This window comes from Gobius niger (genome assembly GCF_951799975.1).
Source record: "Gobius niger genome assembly, chromosome: 15".
NCBI classification, from domain to species: Eukaryota; Metazoa; Chordata; class Actinopteri; order Gobiiformes; family Gobiidae; genus Gobius; species Gobius niger.
The window spans coordinates 12,343,277-12,367,719 of NC_136866.1; the positions used below are offsets into that span (position 1 = coordinate 12,343,277).

At 43.7% G+C, this 24,443-nt stretch overlaps 3 protein-coding genes across 4 annotated transcripts; 2 read left to right on the forward strand and 1 right to left on the reverse strand.

The window, feature by feature from the left end:
• Positions 1-348: 348 nt before the first annotated feature.
• LOC306974957 (gamma-aminobutyric acid receptor subunit rho-1-like) lies at positions 349-11,255 on the reverse strand. Its single transcript, XM_079572362.1, has 11 exons — positions 11,214-11,255; positions 8,379-8,847; positions 5,389-5,439; positions 4,875-4,978; positions 4,333-4,400; positions 3,743-3,966; positions 2,068-2,150; positions 1,694-1,834; positions 1,466-1,618; positions 1,173-1,369; positions 349-742 (listed from the first exon to the last, which is right to left on the reverse strand). Exons 2-11 carry the CDS (start codon positions 8,477-8,479, stop codon positions 455-457), a joined length of 1,410 nt encoding a protein of 469 aa, XP_079428488.1. The 5' UTR covers positions 8,480-8,847; positions 11,214-11,255; the 3' UTR covers positions 349-454.
• On the forward strand, positions 10,867-17,046 carry ube2j1 (ubiquitin-conjugating enzyme E2, J1). Its single transcript, XM_079572363.1, has 8 exons — positions 10,867-11,169; positions 12,576-12,649; positions 13,300-13,431; positions 13,765-13,849; positions 14,886-14,991; positions 15,405-15,534; positions 15,916-16,137; positions 16,312-17,046. The coding sequence occupies exons 1-8, from the start codon at positions 11,127-11,129 to the stop codon at positions 16,549-16,551; spliced, it is 1,032 nt and encodes a 343-aa protein (XP_079428489.1). The 5' UTR covers positions 10,867-11,126; the 3' UTR covers positions 16,552-17,046.
• An 882-nt stretch (positions 17,047-17,928) lies between these two features.
• Positions 17,929-23,968, forward strand: LOC306975182 (gamma-aminobutyric acid receptor subunit rho-2-like). 2 transcript variants are annotated; one of them, XM_079572613.1, is made up of 9 exons: positions 17,929-18,152; positions 19,124-19,227; positions 20,559-20,626; positions 20,710-20,933; positions 21,176-21,258; positions 21,438-21,578; positions 21,768-21,920; positions 22,124-22,332; positions 22,432-23,968. In XM_079572613.1, the coding sequence occupies exons 1-9, from the start codon at positions 18,025-18,027 to the stop codon at positions 22,741-22,743; spliced, it is 1,422 nt and encodes a 473-aa protein (XP_079428739.1). In that variant the 5' UTR covers positions 17,929-18,024; the 3' UTR covers positions 22,744-23,968. The 2 variants fall into 2 exon arrangements, with proteins under 2 accessions (XP_079428739.1, XP_079428740.1); XM_079572614.1 differs by having other exon boundaries at positions 18,026-18,152; positions 19,083-19,227.
• Positions 23,969-24,443: the final 475 nt, after the last annotated feature.

A 24,443-nucleotide genomic window follows, 5' to 3' on the forward strand; every position in this document is an offset into this window, starting at 1 on the left:
AGTTTAAGCTAAAATACAGATGTACTGTATGTATATTTAATGCTAAAGTTACATTAAATTAACGTTTCATGTGTTGATAATAGACAGATTTGATCATTATGCAAAAGACAAAGTTGGTGAAGAGAGGGCTGTACAAGGTGAGAAATGTTTCTTCGCTTCACACAGGACACATTAGAAATCTGAGGAGGACTGATGAACTGATACTTCACTGTGTATGACCCCGGCACTATAGTCCGTCCTCCCAGTGCGGGTCTGATCAGCCAACAGCAAACACCCCCATCATTTGGAACAAGTTAACAGATGCCACGGACAAATTCTAAACCTGTGAAAATGCTCCAGTCAAACATCCGCTCTCCCACAGATGCTGATTTTTGCACATATTCCCTGAAAGTTTAATGTTCATTTTTGTCACAATTTTGTTGCTTTTGGCAGATGTCCGTTCAACATCACAGGTCTACATATAGATGGACCAGTAGACCACGTTGAAGAAGACGTAGGATGCGGGGAAGATGATCCGTGAGTACTTGTCGATGGCGTGCGTGTCGATCCACATGGTGTTGTAGGCGCTGGAGCCCACGTGGCCCGTCACCTGGTCGTTCTCCATGGCCAGCTGCACCAGCATTCTCTCCCGCTTCACGCCGTTCTCCTCCGGCATTCCGTAGTGCCCCGTGGTGTTGGGGTCCATATCGCAGTAGTCGGACGAAAGCACGCCGGGATGGGCCAGTCCACACGTACACGGAAGCTGCAGCCACAGACAACACATTTGGTTTCACACTGGTAGAGGTGAAAGAGTGTAGTCGAAAATACTCAACTCTTACACTTAGTGAGACATTCATTTCAAATTTTGCTCAAGTACAAGTTAAAGGTAATTATCCAAATAATTACTCTAATAAAAAACAACTGAAAACATATTGTAAAAACTCTGAAATTCATTCAAGTCACTTGTACCAAATGTACTAAGATAACGGTAACTTTCCTCAAGAAGTGACCTAAGTACATGTACTTTAGAATCCATCTCTGTTTGGAATGGATGGAAACATTGACATAATGACTTGAATAAAATTAGCTTTATGGTAAGTTTATTAAATAGTATGTTGGCCATCTCTTAGCGCTTGGCTCCAATGTTTTTTATTTATTATTTAAAATTCCTGTTTGACCCGTATGACACTCACGCGCTCTCGCAACTTCCTCTCCCTGCGCTCCTGCAGGGTGGACAGGTAGTTAACGGCTGCATACTCGATCACAGACAGGAAGACGAAGACAAAACTGATCCAGAGGTAGATGTCCACAGCTTTGATGTAGGACACTCGGGGCATGGAGGCGTTGACCCCGGTGATGATGGTGGACATGGTCAGCACCGTGGTGATGCCTATAGAGACACAAACCCACTGCCGGAGCTTAATAAAGGCCAGTAGCAGGCCCTGTGATCCCTAAACGGAGACAAGTGCGAATGCAGAAGCCTCACCAAGCGGGACCCTTGCAGGGACAGCGCGGCGGTCGATCCAGAAGGACACCCAGGACAGCATGACCATGAGCGTGGCTGGGAAGTAGGTCTGCAGCAGGAAGAAGAAGATGTGGCGCCGCAGGGTGAAGTTGATGTACAGACGGTTGTACCAGCCTGGACAGAGCAAGGTGAGGTCAAGTTTCTGTGCAGAGCAGTGGAGTTGAGTGGTGTTTGTGAAGGTGCTCAGACCTGTGCTGCTGTAGAAAGCCAGTTTGGTTGTGGTGTGGAACTCTTGGATGAGGAACTGGGACAGAGAGATCTTCTCGTCTGTGTTCAGAGAGCGGTTTCCTTCTTTCCAGTACAACATCAGGTCATCGTCGGTGTATGCATCTGCAAAAACAGCAGCAGAACTTACAGTACGTGTAATGCGTGTTTAAGTCGGGGCAAAAACAAAAAAAAACTGGGGCATTTCTGTCTGATTTTTGGCAACATAGCTAGTTTTAATAATTCAAGGGTACTGATTTCAAATATCAATGTTGCCTGTAGGTGTCACGTTTTCAATTTTTCTGCCTGATTATATGCCTTTGCATGTGTACGCTCTGAGTGGGTGGGTGCACACTCACAGCTCTCGATCTCCAGGGAGCAGGTCTGCGTGTCCAGGGGGAAGCGGCTTAGGTCCATGCTGCACATGGCAGTCACTGTCACTCTGTCACACAATAGAGTTATAATTGTGGCTTGTACCTGTCCCCAAAACATCTATGTACCAAATATGCATATGTACAGCTTTGCTTATATAAAGGTATGGTAAGCACAGTTGGACATACAGTGGCAGTTCTACGTTTCCAAAGCTTTTTTTGGTTCTCAAATCTGCCTGTTCCAACACAGCTAACATAAGTCAAGCCTGATGATTTGTACAGTTTGATAAATATATATATTTACACTTTTGCATCTGTTTCCACCTGAACCACTGCCACAGGCCCGGTGCACCTGAACAACTCTCTTCAGCGGAGATTTAGTTGCTGCAGAAATGATAAATGAAAATACATAATCCCGCTCACAGGATCAGTGCGGCCGTCTGTGGGAGTCTGCAGTTCCCCTTCCAACTCCCACCCACCCCCAGTGGAGTGTCACTGTCCAATCTGCCCCTGCTCCCGCCCCCTAGATTAATCCAGCCATGTGATCAGCGCCTTATCTACTAGTTACTGTCCATCTCCGCTGTTCCATATATGCAGTGCATGTCCATGTCAGATGGAGCATAAATGAATGAACACGTGGTGCAGTCATGTATGTGTCATAATGAAGATTAGACTGAGGCTTTTATCCTGATTATTAGCCACCTGTTTTCACTCATATGTCTATGTCTTATGATCAATAAATGAAAATGGCACAGTAGGCTTTGGCCGCTGCAATGTGATGTGTTTAGTGCCAATTGGGGACAGCACTGTGAGCGTAGCACTGGGCTGCTGGCCAGCTGTTCCTCTGAATGTGGATTACTGAATATGCACTACAACCCTGATGACTCTCCAAAATTAAAAGGGGCGAGCTGCTCGGCATTAGCATTTGTAATTGGCAGATGTGTGCTCACTGTTGTCCTGAACACACTTCTTGTGGAGCAACAGCTGGAGTGTGTTTGTCTTGGAGAGCCAACACCCCACTAACACGCTAACCTGCCCCAGTGAACACTCGGTCTACCAGCGCTCACTGTTCCAGCCATGTTTTCATACTGGACAGACTGATGCCTGCATGGAATAACCGCACATTTTTGGTAATATGGTAATACCTGTGGTAGCATAGTGCCTGCGTTTTATTTTACTCCTTTGAAAACAATTCAAAGTAAAAACTTGTAAATCAATTAATAATTATCAGCAGCCCCAGTAGCTGTCCATCAGAAAGAGTCTGTGCCTCACTGGACGGAGTGGACACTCCTAAATGAGGAATATCTGATATGTATCTGTACAGTATGTATAAAAGAAGGACAGCTTTTACCGATAACAGATTTCTAATTTATTCAAGTATGAGTAATATAACTTAATTTAAAACAAGTAGTGGTAAATAAAAGAGATCCAAATTATTATTATTATAGTAAAATTCAAAAAATCATAAAATTATTGCTCGAGTATTGTGCAGTGGAAACTGCCAAAGAATACAACTTAAAAATAGATACAAGAAATTTTACTTGGGTTAAAACAAATTCAACTTTGATCCATATAGATGAATATGAAGTTGATGAAATGATTTACTATTAAGTAAGAGCACTTTTTCAAAGCACATTCAAAGACTGAAAGAGGTGACACTGACCGGAGGCTGTACAGCACTTTGCCGTCAGGATACACCCGCAGCATCACGTTGTCTGTGGTAGTGTCGTGCGTGAAGGACTTTTTGGAGTGGACAAAGAACATGTCTGGAACCCAGATTTTCTTGACCAGACGGCCGTCGAAAGTCATGCTCTGGTTGTTGTTGCTGCGAAATGAGAGACGATCGTCCTTCCAGTAGTGCCGTAGGTACAGCGTCATGGTGAAGTCCTGCAGGAGACAAGATCAGCTTAGAATTAGAACAGCACATTTCTCTGCAGTAGTAATGTGCAGCCTTCTCTATTATAAACTGTCTTAAGGAAAAGAGGCCAATAACCTGGAGTTCAGTGATGAGTCTGTGAAATACCCTTTTCTCGTTTTATAACATTACATATATTTTGTCACTTGTTCTGCCTGTGTTTCAGAGCATGTTATCACATCAGCACTTCCTGGAGTTTTGGTTCAATATGGCTGACCTCAACCCTTGACCTGAAGTATCAAAGATGAAAAAAAACACTCCACAGAAAATAATCATGTAATGCTGCCACCGGTTTCAGTGTCACAACAAACTGAATACAATGACATCCACTAACTTACCATGTCGACTTCAGATATGGTGTCGAGACTTTCTACCTGGACATCCACACCAACCGGAACCGCGGGGCCTGAAACGCAGCAAAAAGCGGCGTTATGTAATGAAGGAGTGAAAGCCGAGGAGAGACAGATGTGGTCCAGGTGCCTCGCAAAACCACAGATTATCTCCGGCTCAAGATCGTAACCTCTTTCCCCAAACCTTTTTGTTTTAACTGTAACTTGAGCTCATTTTGATCCAAATCCTATAAAAGCAGTGTGGTGCAGATTTCCTAAAAATGGCCTGAGTGATGCGTGCACTAATCCGAGATGATATCATGGAGTTATTGTCCCCAGACAAACGTCAAAACATGAAGTCATTATTTGTAGTGTTGCTATGGGGGCTAGAGAGATGGGTAGAGAGATGACAATCTGAGTATAAATTCCTCTACAAGTGTGAACTGAAGAATATATGTGTGGTGCAACCAATGTAAATGACGATCTTTCTCTGCTGTTATAAAAGCCGCTTGGTTTACCTCTCTGGTTACACACTGAGCCATGAACCTCACCTCCAAAGCCTGGTCTCATCGTGAAGTCGTGGTCGTTGATCCTCAGCAGATGCTCTGATTTTGTGCCCCATGCTTTGGTTACGTCGGGACTTCTCTTGATTGGACTGGAAGACACGACAATAGCTTTAATATTCTGTTAGTGTTGCTGCTGAGGAATCCTGAGAACCCAATGGAACTTGGGAGAACTTCAGGATTCTTCGAATTCTTTTAAGCCTGCGAGAACTGTCGTGGGAACTTTTTTGAACCCATGTGAACTCATGACCGTAGAACACCTGAGCTGTCCCAGTCAGAGCTTTGCTGTCTATGTGTATTAGTGGATCATAGGACAGTAATCTTATGAATTTCCTAATTCTGAAGGATAAGAATGGATTATATTGGGCTTAGTCAAATACACAGGAGAAGCCCACCATACGCTGCGCACAATAGCCTGATTAAAATGTTGACTGGGGCTCTAAGTCCAGCGTAATCTGGAGAAGATGATGGCTCTAATTGGACCAAAAAACTCCAGGCCTACCTGCCAACCTTCCCATTGGACTCTTCTGATGACGCCATCTCCCTCTTTGACCTGAAACAAAGACACAATTACAAAATTCTGTTATGTAATGTTAAAAGTCCACCGGGTTACTATCACAGACTTAAATTATGTAAAGCCATGGAAATGGAAGACAGGACTAGCCCTAGTGGCTCGGACTCACGCTTCCATTTGCCTTAATGGATGTTCACAAGCTTTATGAGTTCAATCCATGGGCCACACTGTCTAAGTAGTTGTCCCATTGTCAGATTTTTACCTCAGATGCCTCTTATGTCACACAGAGCTACTCAGTGAGACTGGAATTGGAAACAAGAGGTACTCTGTGACACTGGGTCGAGTAAGAAGAGAACCAGCAAACCCCGAGTAGTGCCACGGTTTTTGCCACAACCTCATACAGCACAAAACTATCTGCTCACAGCTGCTGCTCAGGGTATTTGAAGGACTGATTAAGAGCTATAGGCTTTCTGACACAGATGTCAAAGGTCGAAACTACTCATTGCCCATGTCCCTAGAAAACCTTCATCAAACTTCGAAAGTCAGGAGGACACTAAAACTAACATAGCTCTGAGCGTTCAGTTTGGTCTGACTCTGAATGACTAATGTGGACTTGATTTTGGGTCACAGTGGGCACCTCCTCTGGTCATTGCTGTGACTCTGCATTGACACTGATTAAGTTGTTTGTAATGAGGATGGAACTGTGCGCTGCTGCAAACCTGTGTGGACTGCTGAGTGAGCCGTGAAAAAGGAGCAATGTTGTTGTTCTGCCACAAGAGAAGCGAATCCAGCACACGACAGCCGAGCGTCCAGACAGAGACCAGTGTCTGTTCCTGTGACATCGCTGCCACTTCTTGGACAGGACACGGACCTCTAATCGTGTGTGGACATGAGGTCACCAGGGCTTGGTTTAATCATTCATTACAAAAAAAAAGAGCATTCCTTAGTGAGCCAATTACAGAATGGTTTTGAACTGTAAAATGTCATTGTGGAAGTGAATGCAGGTTAAATTGTAATTGTTCCCAATAGAGTCAGAGCCATGTGGCAATCAGAGGCCGCAAACTCTGGCATACGCTCTTTGAAGATGACTTCATGTTCAAAGTGTGGAGATGTTGGGCAATTCAATATATATATATATACGTATACAAATATTTTAGTTTCTCTTTCCACTGCTGTACCAGTTACAATGGGCCAGAATGATGTGTTGCCGTGAGCACATTCCTTTTTATTTGGACATCTCAACATGATTGAGTCGTGAATCATAAAAGTGCAGCAGATGAACCCTGAATACAGTCGCAAACAGCTCTGAGTGCGTCGTCAGATGGCTTAAGCTTCTCAAATTTGATTTTGTCGACAGATGCCTAGCATAAAGACAAATACTACAGGATTAAACCAGTTCCAGCATTTTCCATGTTTGTTGTTCTCCTAAAATGCCTTTTAATTGTTGTTGTTCCTTAGTCCAGGATCAGCGCTCACCACAATAGCAATAATTCAGAAAGCACATTACCACAGTCAGATTAGATTACATCATCAGAATGAGTGATTTTCTAAACAGGCACATGTCACCTTTTACAGCAGCTCTGATCACTCACACACCAGTGGCTGTAGATGATGACAAACCATGGCAGTGTCCAGCTCTTGGTGATACACTGCTCCAAGCATTTTATAAATGGACTTGGTGCATGGCCATTTCTGCAAATTATTAGTAGAATACCTTTTCCTCAACTGATTTATCTGAGAAATTGTATCTTCTAAGGCCATTTCCTCATCTTGTTTTTCTCAACATAGCACCAACAAACACCAAAATGTTCAGTATTGCAAATAACTTTTTTTTTAGCTTTACCCAACACCCCACCCCAAAAAACATAAGGCATTACACCAGGCTCTATCCATAAATATAATTTTGTTCATCTAAACACACATTAACTACATTATTTACATATTAAATAACAGAAAGCTCACAATACATTTGTTCCTATATTTACTGTATGTCGGTACAGCCAGCATTTCAAAGGGGTTTTCCCCATTCACCCGCAGTGTCTCACTTTCTATTTTGTGATATATTTTTAGTTGGATGGATGGAGATCTGGCCCGTCCTGTACTAGGTTATAATGCAATGCCTACTCCTCACACATCCTAACATAGTCTCAGAGGAATGCCCCGGCAGCTGCAGTTTGAATATTAATTATGAAAATATGATAAACGGCACTCTCAAGTCTAAGACATCAATGATCCCACTCTGTCCTCAACGCAATCCATGGTCAATATTACATTATCAATATTTTATTATAAAAATTGAACATCATTAGGTTTATTACAATGAATTATTGTACTTTGAATATAATAAATGCATGTTGTTTTGTTTTACCCTAAATAGAATTCCTATAGTTATTGAGAATATTCTTTTTTAACGCCCTTTTAAGCATTAGCTAATTCACTCACTATTGGGGTAAAGAAATGGGTTCCATGTGTTATTGCTCTGTACACCTGGCACTGACTCCTGTTAAAGCCATGTCTAACACCCAATAACTCTGTGACACAGCAATGCCTTCTTTAAAATAAATAAATAATAATGTACAGGAAAAGGTTACATGCCAATCTACCCTCAACTCTAAACCAGAATGGCCTTTCATGCATGGCACAACATTGCACTTGATCGGATAATCGAGCATTAGTCAAGGTGTGAAAGTATTACAATTGACTGCCTTTAGTGTGTAATGATGATCTATGGGATGTCAACAGAGCAACCAGTTTCTACAACATGCAACTTCAGCAAAACAAAGTCTTATAAACACGCACAAAATGTTTTATTGATGCATGGATGCAGGAGAGCATGCAAAAGAAAGTTTATTTATACAAGGGGTGCCTCTCCATAGATTAAAACCAACTAAAGCTACTTTATACAACTCACACAGATGCACCTGAGCACTTCTGCTCTCCATCATAAGCAATATGAAAGCTATGGCTTGAAGGCTCACCTGACAAGTTTGTAGGGTTGCATCGGGGCCCCTGCGCGTCTCTGTCCGCTGGCCCCCGCTCCCCACAGCAGCAGGGTTAGCACAAGTACATCCGTGAGCATGGCGTCCACAGCTCCACAGTCCCACAATAGTTCTCAGCACAGGGGCCGGTCAGTCGGGGCCCGCGACCCGCTCTGCTCTGTCGGACATGGTCTGTGCGCGCGGACTGCAGTTTTAATCTATGGGAGAGGGAGAGTTTCGTATAAATCCTCTGCGTCAGAGCGCGCTCCTGACGCACGGAGGCGGAACTTCAGAGAGCTTGTGGCCTAATCAAACAGGACGTGATTATTTGCCATAATAAACAAATAGCAAAAGCCCACATTCATAGCCACAGAATGTCACATGCCCGTGGCGTTCGGCACCCCTGCACCCCAGTCACAGCATACTGCGCCCATGCATGCCCTGGTCAGCCACCTTGGGGGGCACCCACCTTCAAGGTCCAAACGAAACAAGTGAGAGAGGCTTGGTCAGACAGAGGGAGAGTGATAGATGTCGTGCCTTTAGTGGATTATTTCATACCTACAGAAAGGCTGTTTGGAAGCTTATGTGCAGCCTTTTAAACGTGAGGACCTCTCTGCGCAGTCTTTGAAATGATAAACGTGTGTTTTAATTTACTACACATGGCAGAACACTGCCAGCGTCACTGGTTCAAGCTCCGACAATTCGCTGAATGTGTCTCCTCGCTTTTCTTCACTTCCTTTCAGTCTAGCTGACCCATCCAAGAGTCCTTAAAGAGAACAGAAAGTTTTTTGGCTGGCTCATCATTTGTGTGCTATGCTTTTGTGCCATCTAGCGCACAATCCTCGCTATCACACGGTGTGAGTTCATGGGGACCAGTCCGGGTACATTTGCAGACCAGTAGATGGCAGCAAAACTTTATACAAATGGTCTCAAAGACAAAATACAAAATAAATGTTATCAAGGCAGCTTTATTGTGTGCTTGGGTGTTAACTCATTAGCAGCCGTGGCTCTCAGCTCAGCATAGTGGTGAGCTCATATAAGCCTAAATGAAGTTGTTGCTTGAACTGACAAAAGCTTAGTTTGTTATTACATTAATTTTGGATTTTCAATAGTCTTACCAAGTAAAAAGGTTCCCTAAGGCCATTGAGGAAATAACTGGATGAACAGGACAGGCAATAGGCCTACAAAAGACATGCATCAAATTTCCTGAGTAGCAACCATACACCTTCATGCACCTTGTTCTTGTGGAATGTTGACTATAACCCTGTCATGTGCTGTTTCCTCATGTGGGACAAATGCCAAACTGCGGGAGATTAAACGTGGCTAAACAGAAAATTCCTTTACCAGCTTCTGCAATGAAAATGGCAGCATCTTATTATTTACTCTCTATTTTGACGTTTGTTTGTTCCATGATCAGGTATTTGACGCCAAATTGTCCTAAAGGGGAATTTTTTCCCTTTTCTTTTTTTCTTTTTTGAACCATTAGACATGCCTGCATTTCAACAAATAATGTAGTCTACAGACTTCTAGATCGCGAATACAAGCGGCCGAAATGAGTTTCCTTCGCAGGGTGGCTGGGCGCACCCTTCGAGATAGGGTGAGGAGCTCAGTTACCCGGGAGGAGCTCGGAGTAGAGTCGCTGCTCCTTCACATCGAAAGGAGCCATATGAGGTGGCTAGGGCATCTGTTCCGGATGCCTCCTGGTCGCCTCCCGTGGGAGGTGTTCCAGGCATGTCCTAGTGGGACAAGGCCTCGTGGAAGACCCAGGACACGCTGGTGGGACTATGTCTCCGAGCTGGCCTGGTGTCGCCTCGGGGTCCCCCGAGAACAGCTGGAGGAGGTGTGCGTGGATCGGGAAGTTTGGGCATCTCTGCTGAGACTGCTGCCCCCGCGACCCGGCCCCGGATAAAGCAGAAGACCAAAAATATTTGTGGATGCTTTGTGCAAAGTCAGACACAATGTGTGACTGCGTCCTGACTCAATGATGCAGAAGTGATGCATGTCCTTCAAAGAGCAGTTTGTTGGTTTCAAATGAGCAATTGTAAAGTAGCTTTAAGCAAAGACATTGTGTCCTTTTGGGATGAAATTAGGCAGAGAAATTTTGTCACACAAACTTTGTTTATCCACCATGCTGACCTGCATAGCCCCTCTTTTTCCCTTGAGTGGCCAGGCCAGATTACACACTTTTTTATCAACTTCAATTGTCAATAATAATATTTGCTATGTTAAAATGTATAATATATGTATGTATGTATGTATGTATGTATGTATGTATGTATGTATGTATGTATGTATGTATGTATAATAATAATAATAATAATAATAATAATAATAATAATAATAATAAATAAATAAAAAATAATAATAATAATAGTAATAATAATAATACATTATTCTTCCTCCTCAAAACTGAAATGAATTAAGAAAAATAAAATTAAAGCATCTACTCTAGTTGAATTTTATTTTGAAAAGACACTGTCTTCCTGTTTACGTTTCCCTAACTTACGTCAGGTCAGGCTGATGATAGTTTCGTTTCGTTTCGTGAAGAAGATTGGCCTTAAATAAACAGCAGGAGTGTTGTCCTGCAGTGGGACAGAGGACAGTCGGTGTTTGACCACTTTGACAGAGAGCGACAAGTCCACTGTTCACATTCAGGAGGAGAACCAGCTCGGGTTAGCTCTGCTAACAGCAAACACCAGCTAGCTTACTGTCATCCAGCCCAAACTCCAGAGAGAACCTGCCCGGTAAATGGCCACTAACATGGAGCATAAATACAACCTGAAGAGTCCAGGTGAGCGTGTTGTCACACATTGTTTTCAACTTGTAGCTAATTACTTCAATCCGCCTGTTTTCTGGGAATGCTTCAATGTAAAGCCACGTCTAACATGGCGCATTAATGTGAACTAAAGACAACTGTGTTTCCATGAACTGATCAGCTCATGAAGACATTAAATAAAAGCAGTGCTAAGTGGTTTGCTTTCTGAGACTGTAGTTCTTGGTTATAATAAAGGCTGCACATGACAAGTCTATAACACTGAGAACACAAACTGTACATCTGTGTTAATGTTGGCTACATTAAACCCTTGACTCATCCATTGTCAGGTGGAGGAGAGGATTGAGGTTATGCCACGTATCTGTTGAGCAGGTGCCTCGCACAGCTGCGCACTTTCATGAAACTTCCCTCAAACTTTCAGTTCACTTTGTTTCTCCCCAGAGAAATAAAGATCAGAGGTGGGGGTTGGGTGCACAGCGTTTTGAAAGCTGTGAACTGGAATCACCACTTTGTATTATTCATGCTATACATTAAACTAATCGTTTTGTCTCTGTCTGACCAACTGTTGTCATTGCCTGAATGTTTTTTGTTTTTTTGTTATTTTTTTGTTATTGAGAACAGCTACACAGCCCTCACTTTGGGACTTTGAGGGGATTTTAAGTGTACTTGAGCCCATTGCTCATGGCAGAGGGTGGATTCTCCCTTTGGTTACACTGTGGATAACCTCTGTGTCTCTGGCTCACTCCGCATGTTACATAAGGTGATGAGAGAGCGGGATTATGGCGTGCTCAGAGAGAACCTCCAAACACCAACAGGGCACTTCTGACTCCTCGCACCACAGGGACAATGTTACTCAAGGGATGTAAGAAATATCTCTCAGTATGACATGATGACTGTACGATATTACACACACCAAAAAAAGAAAACCCTGTCACATTCCAAAATGAATTAGGTTAATGTGAGATTTCTTTCGGCTGCTCTGATAAAGCCCGACCAATACGAGGAGTTGGTGGGAGACATTAGATGGGATGCATTGTGTGTTTGAGCGTAGGGCTGGGTTAAGCTTAAAGTTATAGATTTTCACAGCGTCAGATCACAAGTCGATTCTATACTGTCATATTGCCCATCTCCTCTGGATACAACATTAATGCCACCAGATGTTTCTCTGTGAGCACTGATCTAAACCAAAGGCGTCACTTGACCCCTTGATGGCTGTACACTCCCCTGCGGCGTTTTGTTTACTGTCATCTTGAAGTAACTGCGCTCTCCCAAACCCGAAAGAAAACAAACCTTATATCTCCCGGACCGATATGAAAAGACCACGACTCATTTAATTTCTCATGCGTTTCTCTTTGTAGAACTAACCTAGTTTATTTGCTTTGTGGTGTTTCTTTGTTGTGTGTTTTTTTTTTTGGCGGATGCAGCGGTGAAGAGGCTGATGAAGGAAGCGGTGGAGCTGAGAGAGCCCACGGAGCACTACCACGCCCAGCCACTCGAGGTCTGTTCAGGAAAAGTTTGGACACTGTGTTTTCTCATGCACCTCTACTAGTGCTTCACAATTATAGTGCAAGAAATTCAAATTAACAAATGGCAAAAGAATGTGATTATTTTTTGGCAATGTAATGACACAAAATCTGTCTCCATAATCTCCTGACCCCCGTAAGTTTAGACCTTTGCAAACATGGGAAACGCACGTGAATCTTCTCTTTGTTTAGTCGCGCATATTTCTGTTATCTTTCGAATGTTAACGCTCCTGGACATGTTTAAAATGTGCACTGGGCTTTTAATCCAAATTGCAAATCTACTTCTAATTGCAATACTTCCATAAAGAAAAGACGCAGCCTCATCCTCTAAATTCTGACCCTTCCTTAAGAATACCAACATTGTTCAATGGCTGTCACTCATTATCACTTTCTTTGAGAGTAAAAACGGCTAGATGAGGCATTGTCCTAGTGTTTAAGGCCCACATTAAGAGCTAATGGTTGGTTTGTGCACATGAACTGTATGTCTGTGGCGATCTGCTAGTGGTTTTCGCAGCAGTGCTTCCTGGAAGGCCTCTGGCTCATGTACACAGTGTCCCACCACAGACCCCTCCCCTCGGGCCCCTCGAGTGATGAAAATGATGTGACTTGTGTGCTCCCCCCCCAGGACAACCTGTTCGAGTGGCACTTCTCTGTGCGCGGGCCCCCGGACTCCGACTTTGATGGGGGGGTGTACCACGGCCGGATCGTGCTGCCCCCGGAGTACCCCATGAAGCCCCCCAGCATCATCCTGCTCACAGTAAGGGCCCGCCTGCCTCCCCTCTGCCCCTGTGTATGTGTCTGTGGCTGTCACATCTCATCAGCAGAGCGTGGAAACACATGTATGTCTAGTTTCATCACACACAGGGACAGTGTCAACGCCAGCAGCTGTCAGAATCTCTTCATCTGTTCACCGTAGCCCCGCACTGTGGAGATTTTACCAGGGCTGACATGAAGAACTACAAATGAAAATACAGTATTCGATGTTCGCCACCTCTGCGTGTCTCTGAATACAGGCTTTAGTTTCAGCTGGATGAATACCGTCTTTCTAACACAGCCTTCATCTGGTGTTTATGTTTACATTGTATTGCAGCCGAATGGGAGATTTGAAGTTGGGAAGAAGATCTGCCTGAGCATTTCTGGTCATCACCCGGAAACATGGCAGCCTTCCTGGAGCAGTAAGTTATTAATCTTGTTATTATAGTGTATATTGCAGGTTTTAATGCTTTTGAAAAATAATTATAATTTTATTTTAGTGAGGCAACAATTTGAATGAAGAAATGTTGGGCAGAAAAGTTTTTTTTTATGTGGAGTTTTTAAGCTCCTGACAGGAGGTGACATAGTTAGAGGTAAATTTCCAAAGGAGTTTGACTCATTTCCCATTGACTTAACATGGTTGGCACAGCAACAGTTTCAAATCGTTTGCCTTCATCTATGTCACTTCCTGTCAGTGTCCAATAAGGAAGTGAAACTATAAACGTCACAAAAATGGGTTCAATCTTCAGCAAAATCTTAAATTTAATTGTGTTAACTATGTTTTAGCAAAAATTGTGTCTAATGTGTCATGTGCACTTTAATACTACACTACTTCACATTTCACTCAGGCGGCATCTCAGAGAACGCCCACAAATGCTCACATTCAGAGATGCCAACATTGTAAACATAAAACAACAACAAAAGATTTACATTTGTGGTGTTTTCAAAACAAAACAGGAGAAAAGAACTACTCTTTCACCTGCTACTCCACCACTACTTTAAGAAACGCTGGAAGTATTTTCTATCAAATAAAGGGACTTCCAGTGGAGCGAAGTTGTTCAACAGCCCATAAATAAATAACAGAGAATGCTAATCAAGAACTGTAATGCTAATGTTCGTTTCATGCTACATGCTAACGACTATCTTCGAGTGCCAGTTTTACATTTCTACCGCTTAATTTTCGAATGCAAGAATAGACAAATAGACAAAACATTCACAAGGACCCGATTTTGATTCTATTTTATTTGTGCTGACTTAACATGTTTCTAGGCGGTCAGAAAACGTCAACAATGAACAATGGTGATTCCCATAGCAGGCTTCATTTCCCCTGGTCTTGACCACGCCCCCTTGTATAGCACGCGGCCATCTGTGTCGATGAAATACTTTAATTGAAATTGTAGTTGCAGTAGACTGGGTATTATGTAACTATTTTGTGATAACCCTGTTTGCTTCCCACAGTCCGAACAGCCTTGTTGGCCATTATCGGATTCATGCCGACAAAAGGAGAAGGGGCAATTGGGTCTCTGGATTATACCCCTGAGGAGAGGCGAGCCCTGGCCAAAAAGTAAGATTAACCTTTGTAATGTTTATTCTGAGGAGGGAGTGCAGTTGGTTTGTTTATCACTGCTGCAGTGACTTGGCTTGGAACAGCTGGTTGAGAAAATTAGAGACTTCATATCTTATTATGTCGTCTACTGCATGACACCAGTAAAAATGTAGTGTTCAATTATTTTAAGTTCATCCTAAATTGATATAATGTAGCATATGGTGAGGTGATTATTTTCTTGTTATAAAGAGACTTTGGGAGTAGAATAAAAGTAATATACAGTGCTGTCAGGCCCTGTGTTGATCGGAGTGTGAATCAGGCAGGAGAGGGCCTGTTCCGCATTCACACTGTGCCCCAGACATAAAATCGGAATACAAGGCAGGTCTGAGCTGCTTTTTCATTTGCACACAAAATGTGTTGTTGTGCTGTAGGTCCCAGGACTTCTGCTGTGAGACGTGCGGCTGCTCCATGCGCTCCGTCCTCCTTAGCCTCTCTGCCAACAGCAGCCGGAGCGCTGAGGTCCAGAAGGCCCAACAACTGGCTCAGCAAATCAGCTTCAAGGTACAGCCTCCCGTTGGAATCAGTATTGCGAAATAACTGAAGAGTAGCTAAATCTGACAGATTTAGATGCACACTTCAGTCTCTCACCTCTAATGCTTTTATTTATTTATTATTATTTTTTATTATTTTTTAACTTTTATTCTGTGTATAAAATCCTTCTCTTAAAATTCATGATGCAAAAGCTCAACAGTACCAGCACTGTTCTGTCCCATACTTGCTATCTACTGGATCAAAGCTTTACCTTTCTGATTGTAGGGAATAATCCAAATGTGACTTTCGCTCATGAAGTTTGTTTCTTGTATATTTATCATTATCATTTTCATTATCATCACTATTACCAGTATGCAAATCTGAAGGCGTTCTATATGGGATATTCTGCAGGCAGAGGCGAGCGTGTCCAGACAATCCAGTGGAGATGATCTACCTGCTCCAACCCTGAGTGACCTGCCAGAGCCTATGACCTCCCCACCTGAGGCTGGAAGCTCCCTGCCTGAGTCTGAAACCTCCCCACCAGTATCTGTGACCCACCTTCCTGAGTCTGCAGCATCTGAGCCTGAGTCTACACCACCCCAACCTGAGCCTCAGACACCCCCACAAGAGCAGGTAGGGCTCTGTTTGCTGTGTACAGTCATTTCTAATTCAGAACAAATGCCAACTAGTGTAAAATGTTTATTGATCTTAAAGCATGCTGGTGCATGCCTGAATTCTTCTTTTCCCCCGTCATCCTGCTGATATGGGCCTGGGCGATGCATTGATTGTATATTGTGTGGTTGGCAGGTGGACCCCTCCATAGCACCTCCCGGGAGGCCCCTGAGCCCCCGGCAGCGGCGCCAGCAGCAGCAGAGTCGACAGGCCCAGAGAGAGCCCAGCCGCGCTGCCTTCACGGCCCCACGCCAGGCTCCGGACAGTCACACGGGCTCTGCTGTGCTCATTGTGCTGCTCACTTTAGCTCTGGCCGCACTCATCTTCCGCAGGATCTACTTGGCTCAGGACTACAGACTGGACTTGGACCTGTGACGGCACCCCTGCGACTCAAATGGGTCAACATTACATTTTATGAACTTTGTAAAATTTTTATGAACTGAAGCTTTATCGGGACTGGCAGAGATTCATACAGTGCTCTTCAGTCCTGTCTTTTAGTTAATCAGATGTGTAAATTATTGATCAACAGCTGATTAAGTGTTTCATTCCCTTGTTCTGAAAGCTGAAGAATGGTTCTTTGGACTTTTTAACTTCTCTTATGTTTCCATCATGCACCACTCCTGCTGTAGCAGCGAGTCCCACTTTACATCTGTTCACGGCACCATTCAGCGTTTTCACTTTATTGACCTGTTTATTTTTTACATGCACAGATTTTTTTTCTTGGCATTTTTATACAATACTTAACTTGAGAAAAACTTGACCATCTAGAAAGAGAAAAGAAAAATCAACCCAGACACTGTCACTGTGAATCACAAACTCCCAATGGCTCCACATATAAAAACAAGGTAATATAAGATTTTTATTGTAATAAAAGACTATCTGTTACAGGTTGCTGTACATGTGCCAATACTTCAGTGTATTTATTACTGTGCAAGTTCACCAACGCAAATGTTGCACTACAGCACACAAGCCTATGAAAAATTACAGAAACCGGTTTCATCTTGCACTTTTGGAGGTGGTGATATGATTTGTGGTTTAGCGGCGACATGACGACCGAGTGTTAAGCATTCTTGCTCTACCTGGATCGCTCGGGTTTCGCTCATCAACTCAGAACAACTTCTCAGAGGAGGATTGATCAAAAGCAGAGGAAAATGTATTTTTATTATAGCACGTAATGTCATAACATTCGACAGTGAGTGGCAGAATTTATTTGAGTGTATTTTCCATACTGATTAGTTGTTATTTTTGACCACTCACAATGGAATGTTGTGCGTTCTGTTTCAGGTTCTGGGCTTAGTGTCATATCTGATAACTCAAAATTGACACTAATTTGGCTCTTGTTTCGTTGCCATGCTGAAATGTCATCTGTGACCACAAATCGACATTTGCTCATCGAAAATCATTATTTTTGCACATTTTCTATTGTTCCTCTTGAAGCACCCATTTATTTTTCCACACGTCTGTGCATTTGTATTTGTCAATAATGAGAGTAGTTAAACTGAGGTCAAAGCAAAATGTAAAAAAAAAAAAAAACACCGACATAACAGGACCCATGCCATCGTTTGTGTCCCAATGTAACCCCCCCGCCCCCCCAGAGCGAGTGCTGAACTCTTTGGTCACTGTCAGTCCCCAAACCGCACACCTTCGAGCGGTTTGAATGTGGACTGAGGCGTTGGTGCTGATGCTGCTCACGAGGAGGAGTCAGCAGACCAATCAGAGCTCCCCCTCCTCTCATGCTCTCATGCGTGCCTGTGCATCTCAGTGAAGCAGGCGCACAGCTCAAGCCTGCAGCAGGAGCATGTCTCGTATAGACGTGTGCTCTTCTCCTCACCGGACTTTGAGTCTGTGATGTCGCCCTACGCTGCGCTCGTGCCGCTGGTTCTGGCCATGGTTCTGGTCCAGGCGGCGGAAGGGAGGAAAGACCGGGCCAGAAACAAGCGCTGGTCAGCCTCCTCCGCAAACATTAAACTTGGCACGTAAGTACACCCTCCTCCTAACTTTACTGCGCAGTCACATTTTCAGACGAGATTCAAAAGTCTACAATAACGGGCTACAGGATGCGTGTGGGATTTTGGGTAATGTCAAAATCCCTGGGCATATGCCATGTGTCTCTGTAGCAAACTGGCAAAATCCGAAGGGATGAACAGTGCTCACGCCCACGCGCGCTCACTCAGCCAAGTGTGCGCTTTAGCGGACACGAAAACCTCCAAAACAGCGTTTGTTTGGAGCCAAGTTGTGCGTAAAGATCCAATAACCAATGTTTTTGTTCCGTTTCGTATTTGTCCATCCACTTCAACATAGCTGGATTATTAACCAGCTATGTAGGCCAAAAATGATCAGTTTGTGCATAAACTTGCCTATATCAGAATCCATTATTTTGCTGAGCCAAAAGCAAAATAATAAATATTACACATCAGATCTAACCTACGCCTTTAGAGCTGGATGTGTTGCACAAACCACATGGGCTACATGGAGCATTGTTTTTAAATTACATTATTTAAAAAAAGATTCAGATCCCAGCTCTGACTGCTGTTGACTGATTGTGTCCTTGGGCAAGATTCTTCACCCACTGCGAGTGTGAATGTTGTGTATGAGTGAGTGATGGGAGGGATTGATGGCAGATTGACTGTCTATAATATATACCTTCCTTGAGTTTGAGTGTGGAGAGTGAACGATGACGACATCATCATAAAACATTATCATTATTAATTGAAGTACTTTGTCAGTAAGCTAATGAGCTGCCAGACTATGAAGTGGTTGTGGTAGTTTTGTCCTAGATCAGTTATTCCACTTCATCTCTGTGCCTTAGATTAAACCCACAGTAACTATCCTACCAGTGTGCACAAGGGAGCTCTGCACGTAGATCATGACATTCCTTTTCTGATTATGAAGTATTCTTGATACAGTATAAACAGTGCATCGAGTGAACTGTCTGTGCCTGCTCCAGACCTCTGAAGAAAGTGTTTGATGGAACAAAGACGCCCAAAGTGAAGAGCAATCACCTGCTGAGCATCGATGAACATGACTTCACCATGAGACCAGCCTTTGCAGGTACCTCCCCCACACCCACACCTATCTCCCAGCTGTGTGTGTGTGATTGATCATTTTATCTTGAGTAGAAATGCAAGCAATTGAGCACGTACTGTGCCTTATTCTGGTTGGTTCAATCACTGCACTCTTTGTGGTAATAAATAAATATATATATATATGTATATAAGTCAGCTCTGTCTTTTGTATTGTCATGGTTTCAAAAATATGTTGTTACTGTAGGTATGTAGATGTAGCAGGCATGCTGGTGACCCACCACTCACAGCAGGATTCTGAACAGCTGATCACGCTTGTCACACTCTTCAGAGCAGTGTATGTGCTTGTCAAGATCCTAAGTGTCATAGGGTTTCACACATAAAAACCATGCTCTTTTTTTGGATCCTGAAGAAAAGCAGACAAAACAGCAGCTCAGAGCAACCAGCAGCATGTGTTCTTCCTGCTGTGCTCAGTCCACTAAACCACCCCCCATGAAGCAGCTCTGTGTCCCCAGCTGGAAGCAGCTGAGAGCTGCAATGTTTTATGTTCAATTCTGTTGGTTTGAGACGTTTTTGTGGAATGCTCCTGAATTTGCCGTGGTGTGCTTACTAAAAGTAGCCCTAGACACTACCAAATGGTGTGGGAGGAAGTAGTGATGAACCTGATGACTGTGGTACATTAGCATATTGACTGAGAGCTTGACTTTCCTGGATTCTGCTCTCCTTGAACTGCAAGCGCCTCCCTTTGGCACACGTCACTGTTCACGTAGTTCTCTCTTGAAATATACAGCTGTGTGCTTCTGCTGTCTATGATTTTGGTTAGTTCTCTGCAAACTCCCCATCCACTCACTGTTGGTATTCTGGGAGTATGGGTCATCCACAGACTCGGGCACAGTCTCCATTTGCAGCCGCCCACTCAAAAGTGCCCCAGCACAGCACAGTGCTGACGGCATGTATGATCAGAGCTGCGGAGTTGAATCAATGAATTCACAACCATATTCAGCCTGTAATGTAGTATTTAGATACACTTTGGATCACTTTTTTTAGGAAATGATGGAGGCAGTGGCAGAGGCTCTGTGACAGATTTGCTGAGCTACTGGGAGTGAGTGAAAAGAAAGGGCATGGGATAATGTAGTTGCAAATTCACTGCCATTTATATAACCATGGGAACAATATGGTCAAGGACACAAAAAATAAACCTTTACATCTTCACTTTCACATCACAAACGTGATGGAACTGAATGATTACCAATATGAAAATAGAAGAGGGCATGAGATGGGGCCTTGAGGAACACCAGAGGACAATAGGGATAGTGGTTACTGCGTCTCTGTACGTAATTGTTCTTGTTGCAATTGCAGGCCCCGCGGTGCCCGTGGGGGTCGATGTCCAAGTTGAAAGCTTAGATAGCATCTCTGAAGTTGACATGGTGAGTGTAAACATACACTGCCAGTATGCCGGTGCGTTTTCAGTTTGCTGATTTTCAACTGGAAAAATGTTTTTGGCTTTGAGGACTTCACCATGACGCTGTACCTGAGACACTACTGGAGGGACGAGCGCCTGTCCTTCCCCAGCTCCACGAATAAGAGCATGACGTTCGACGGCCGACTGGTCAAGAAGATCTGGGTCCCGGACGTCTTCTTTGTGCACTCCAAGAGATCCTTCATCCACGACACCACCACGGACAACATCATGCTGAGGGTGTTTCCCGACGGGCATGTGCTCTACAGCCTCCGGTCAGACCAACGGCACTCATTCCTTAAACCTTTCCCATAAGTCACATGAACCATCACATACAGCATTTACAGGAACATGTAGATTATCTGAAAGGGGCAATATTACAAGGAAACTAACAAGTTCCTAATGATGACACTTTTTGTTACCAGTTTGTGTTTTGTTTCCCTTCTGGATAGATCTAATTCAAAAAAGTTGTTAAGATACAGTGTAGAATATGCTCAAACTGTATGCTGTCCCTCAGAGTGACTGTGACAGCTGCCTGCAACATGGACCTGAGCCGCTTCCCGCTGGACTCCCAGACGTGCACACTGGAGCTAGAGAGCTGTAAGTCTGACGCTTTAAATATACTATGACAGAACTGATGAAAATATTGAAGACACTAAAACTGGGCCATGCTGCAGAATGTTTTAGCGCGAGCCGAAATGAAGACACACTTTGGAGGCTGTTTGTTAATGGTTAGATGCTGCGGAGGCCAGTGTAAAGTGCGTGTGCCGGTGTTGCAGATGCGTACACAGAGGAGGACCTGATGCTCTACTGGAAAAGTGGCGATGAGTCTCTGAGCACAGACGAGCGCATCTCGCTGTCCCAGTTCCTCATTCAGAAGTTCCACACCACGTCACGGCTGGCCTTCTACAGCAGCACAGGTACAAACCAGTTATATATTAAACCAGTCTGTGTTTATATACAGTATAATGTAAAACTGAACCCCCACATTCTGTTTCTTTAAGCGCTAACCTTATATCAAACTCAAATTTTGTCCACTTAAGTTCTGTGTTGCTCATTATCAGTATGGACAGACATGTGAACTTTATATGATTGTCTGTTGTGTCCAGGCTGGTACAACCGTCTGTACATCAACTTCACCCTGCGGCGCCACATCTTCTTCTTCCTGCTGCAGACCTACTTCCCAGCCACGCTCATGGTCATGCTGTCCTGGGTGTCCTTCTGGATCGACCGCCGGGCCGTCCCTGCCAGGGTCTCTTTAGGTCAACATGCAATCCTACTCTGTTGCTTTTTGTTAAGATCTTATAAAAGCAGTAAAGGACGGGCTCAAGTGTGTCTGGGGAATGACATGGTGGTCAAAGAATACATTTTATAACCTGTTTTATCCATGTATCAGGGTGAGTGAGGGGTACGTGGGACAGTAGCCCCAGGGTGCAACTTGTGTAAATGCGTTGTCACTCCACAGGTATCACCACGGTGCTGACCATGTCCACCATCATCACTGGAGTCAACGCCTCCATGCCCAGAGTGTCCTACATCAAAGCTGTGGACATCTACCTCTGGACCAGCTTTGTGTTCGTCTTCCTGTCTGTTCTGGAATATGCTGCAGTCAACTACCTGACCACATTGTGGGACGGCAGGGACCGGCAGCTTCGTGAACAAGTCAAGGAACAGGTACGATTTACTCTGGGTTACTTTTGGATTCAAGACAAGGCCATTTAAATGTTTGCCCTTCTCCTCCTTGTCCCCTCCCTTGGTCCCTTTCCTCCTCAGTCGCAGAGCACCCCCTGCTCCTGCAGCCTGCCCCACATCCGAACCATGATGCTGGATGGGAGCTACAGTGAAGCAGACACAAACAGTTTGGCTGGTTACACCCGGGCTGTAGGTCCAGAGGACTCATCACAGAAGCAGGAGCAGATGGTAGTGCACTTGGCCCTGGACCACCTCCCGCCCGAAGAGACAAACAGTCCCCCCAAAAGCTTCCGGATCATTCAGAACACGCACACCATTGACACATATTCACGCATGATCTTCCCTGCAGCCTACATTCTCTTCAACCTCATCTACTGGTGCGTCTACTGCTAATATACCAACACACTCTGCTAGAGGCTACCATATGGACAACATCAGCTTGTTATGTTCTGGCACACTTTGGATTTTTCACGGGAACTTGCCTGTCATCGTTCATGAAAGGGCCCCGCAATATTAACTGACAGTTCCACCCACAAGAACCCCTGCTGGGACCAGCTCCCAGACAAGCTGCCTCATCACTGCACAACACCAGCCCCTGGACTGGGATTTCTGTAAATGTATTGAACACATATTTATATGTATGTATATAATGGAAAATAGCATTCAAAACCAAAAGCTATGATTTCACTGTGAAAATAAATAGACTTAAATTCAGAATATTTACTTGGGGAGTTATGAGAAAAGATTTTGGGAGATGTTTATTTAATTTATTCAAAAATAGTGACAACTACTAGTGCAGGAAACAATGATATTTAAAGTTCTATGCCGACGTGATTATTTTGAAGATTTATCATCTAGATCATCCAATAAAACAGTTCAGAATTGATATTTCGATGTTAAATCTGAGTAACATTGCTATATCAATGTTGAGACACTTTTAGTTCCTGCTTAACGTGCCTGTTACTGAGGTCCTGTGTTGTACTCAGCAGTTAAGTGTTTTGACTGTCACAGGATAGAAAATGGAGACGTAGCAATCCTTAAAGGGTAATGAAATGTCTTTTCAGTTCCTCTGTCCTTCCCAATTCAAAATCATCTACTCTCTTGCAGATAAATGTTTTAATATGCTGCTGTGTGTGCAATGAGCTCATTTAAATCCAATATTTATTATCATAATTAGTATCAGTATATCATACATATCAGTATGTTTACAATAAACTGGTCCATGTTGTAGCTATTTGTGAATCAGGCGCCTGCTGGTGTCTGTGCTACATGGACTTTGGATCAGTTCTCCTTCAGGTTTATGGGAATACCTGTCCAGAAGACAATTCTGATGGGAGTTTTTGTGTCTCTATATCTTTATGTTCTCCTCCACTTCTGTGTGGAGAAGTCATATTCTAATCTACCTAATGTCCCACTACATCTGAACATGGATAATATTTCCATTGAGTAAAAGTGGAATAACATCCAACATATTCACAAAAGTGTTTTGTATTGTTTGTAGTTTTAGAGTTTTCAACACATCACTTCATCAAACAGAACTCCTGCAGGGAGTTCCAATACAAAACATGCAACAACAGACCCCTGTTCAATGTAATTGACACTTGTTAATAATGTTAAATAATATGCAAGTTATGTGACCTCAATTTACAAATATATAATGTTTTTGATTAAAAATGATTGTCAATACTGTGTCAATATCTATTTGATTGTATTGCTTAAACACACGCACGCACGCACGCACGCACGCACGCACGCACGCACGCACGCACGCACGCACACACACACACACACACGCACACACACACATTTTACTCCATTTTACTCCTGCCTCAGGTTTCACCACACGATGGCGCTCGAGGGCACAAAATCACCCTTATTATCAATTTGACTTTTCAGTCTTGGTGGTGGGTCTGATTCTTGCACTGTCCCAGTCAGAGCTCTGCCCTCGCGCACGGTTCTCACTCTGAACAGCCCAGTTTAACAGATCACTGGATCTCCAAAGCTATGAGGAACAACTAGGCTCCGGAGTCCGGTTTAGGTAAACAATGTTGGGCTACTTTGTCACCAAATGTGCCGGCTCATATTACCTCAAG

Excerpts from the sequence above, each read along its gene's own strand:
- LOC306974957 (XM_079572362.1), bottom strand. The coding sequence starts at position 8,479 with ATGCTCACGGATGTACTTGTGCTAACCCTGCTGCTGTGGGGAGCGGGG. Across the intron at positions 4,979-5,388 it reads TCCAATGGGAAGGTTGGCAG|TCCAATCAAGAGAAGTCCCG; the intron begins GTAGGCCTGGAG and ends CGTGTCTTCCAG. Across the intron at positions 743-1,172 it reads AGAGGAAGTTGCGAGAGCGC|CTTCCGTGTACGTGTGGACT; the intron begins GTGAGTGTCATA and ends CTGTGGCTGCAG.
- ube2j1 (XM_079572363.1), top strand. The coding sequence starts at position 11,127 with ATGGCCACTAACATGGAGCATAAATACAACCTGAAGAGTCCAG. Across the intron at positions 13,432-13,764 it reads CCAGCATCATCCTGCTCACA|CCGAATGGGAGATTTGAAGT; the intron begins GTAAGGGCCCGC and ends ATTGTATTGCAG. Across the intron at positions 16,138-16,311 it reads AGACACCCCCACAAGAGCAG|GTGGACCCCTCCATAGCACC; the intron begins GTAGGGCTCTGT and ends TGTGGTTGGCAG.
- LOC306975182 (XM_079572613.1), top strand. The coding sequence starts at position 18,025 with ATGTCGCCCTACGCTGCGCTCGTGCCGCTGGTTCTGGCCATGGTTCTG. Across the intron at positions 20,627-20,709 it reads GCATCTCTGAAGTTGACATG|GACTTCACCATGACGCTGTA; the intron begins GTGAGTGTAAAC and ends TTTGGCTTTGAG. Across the intron at positions 20,934-21,175 it reads CATGTGCTCTACAGCCTCCG|AGTGACTGTGACAGCTGCCT; the intron begins GTCAGACCAACG and ends GCTGTCCCTCAG.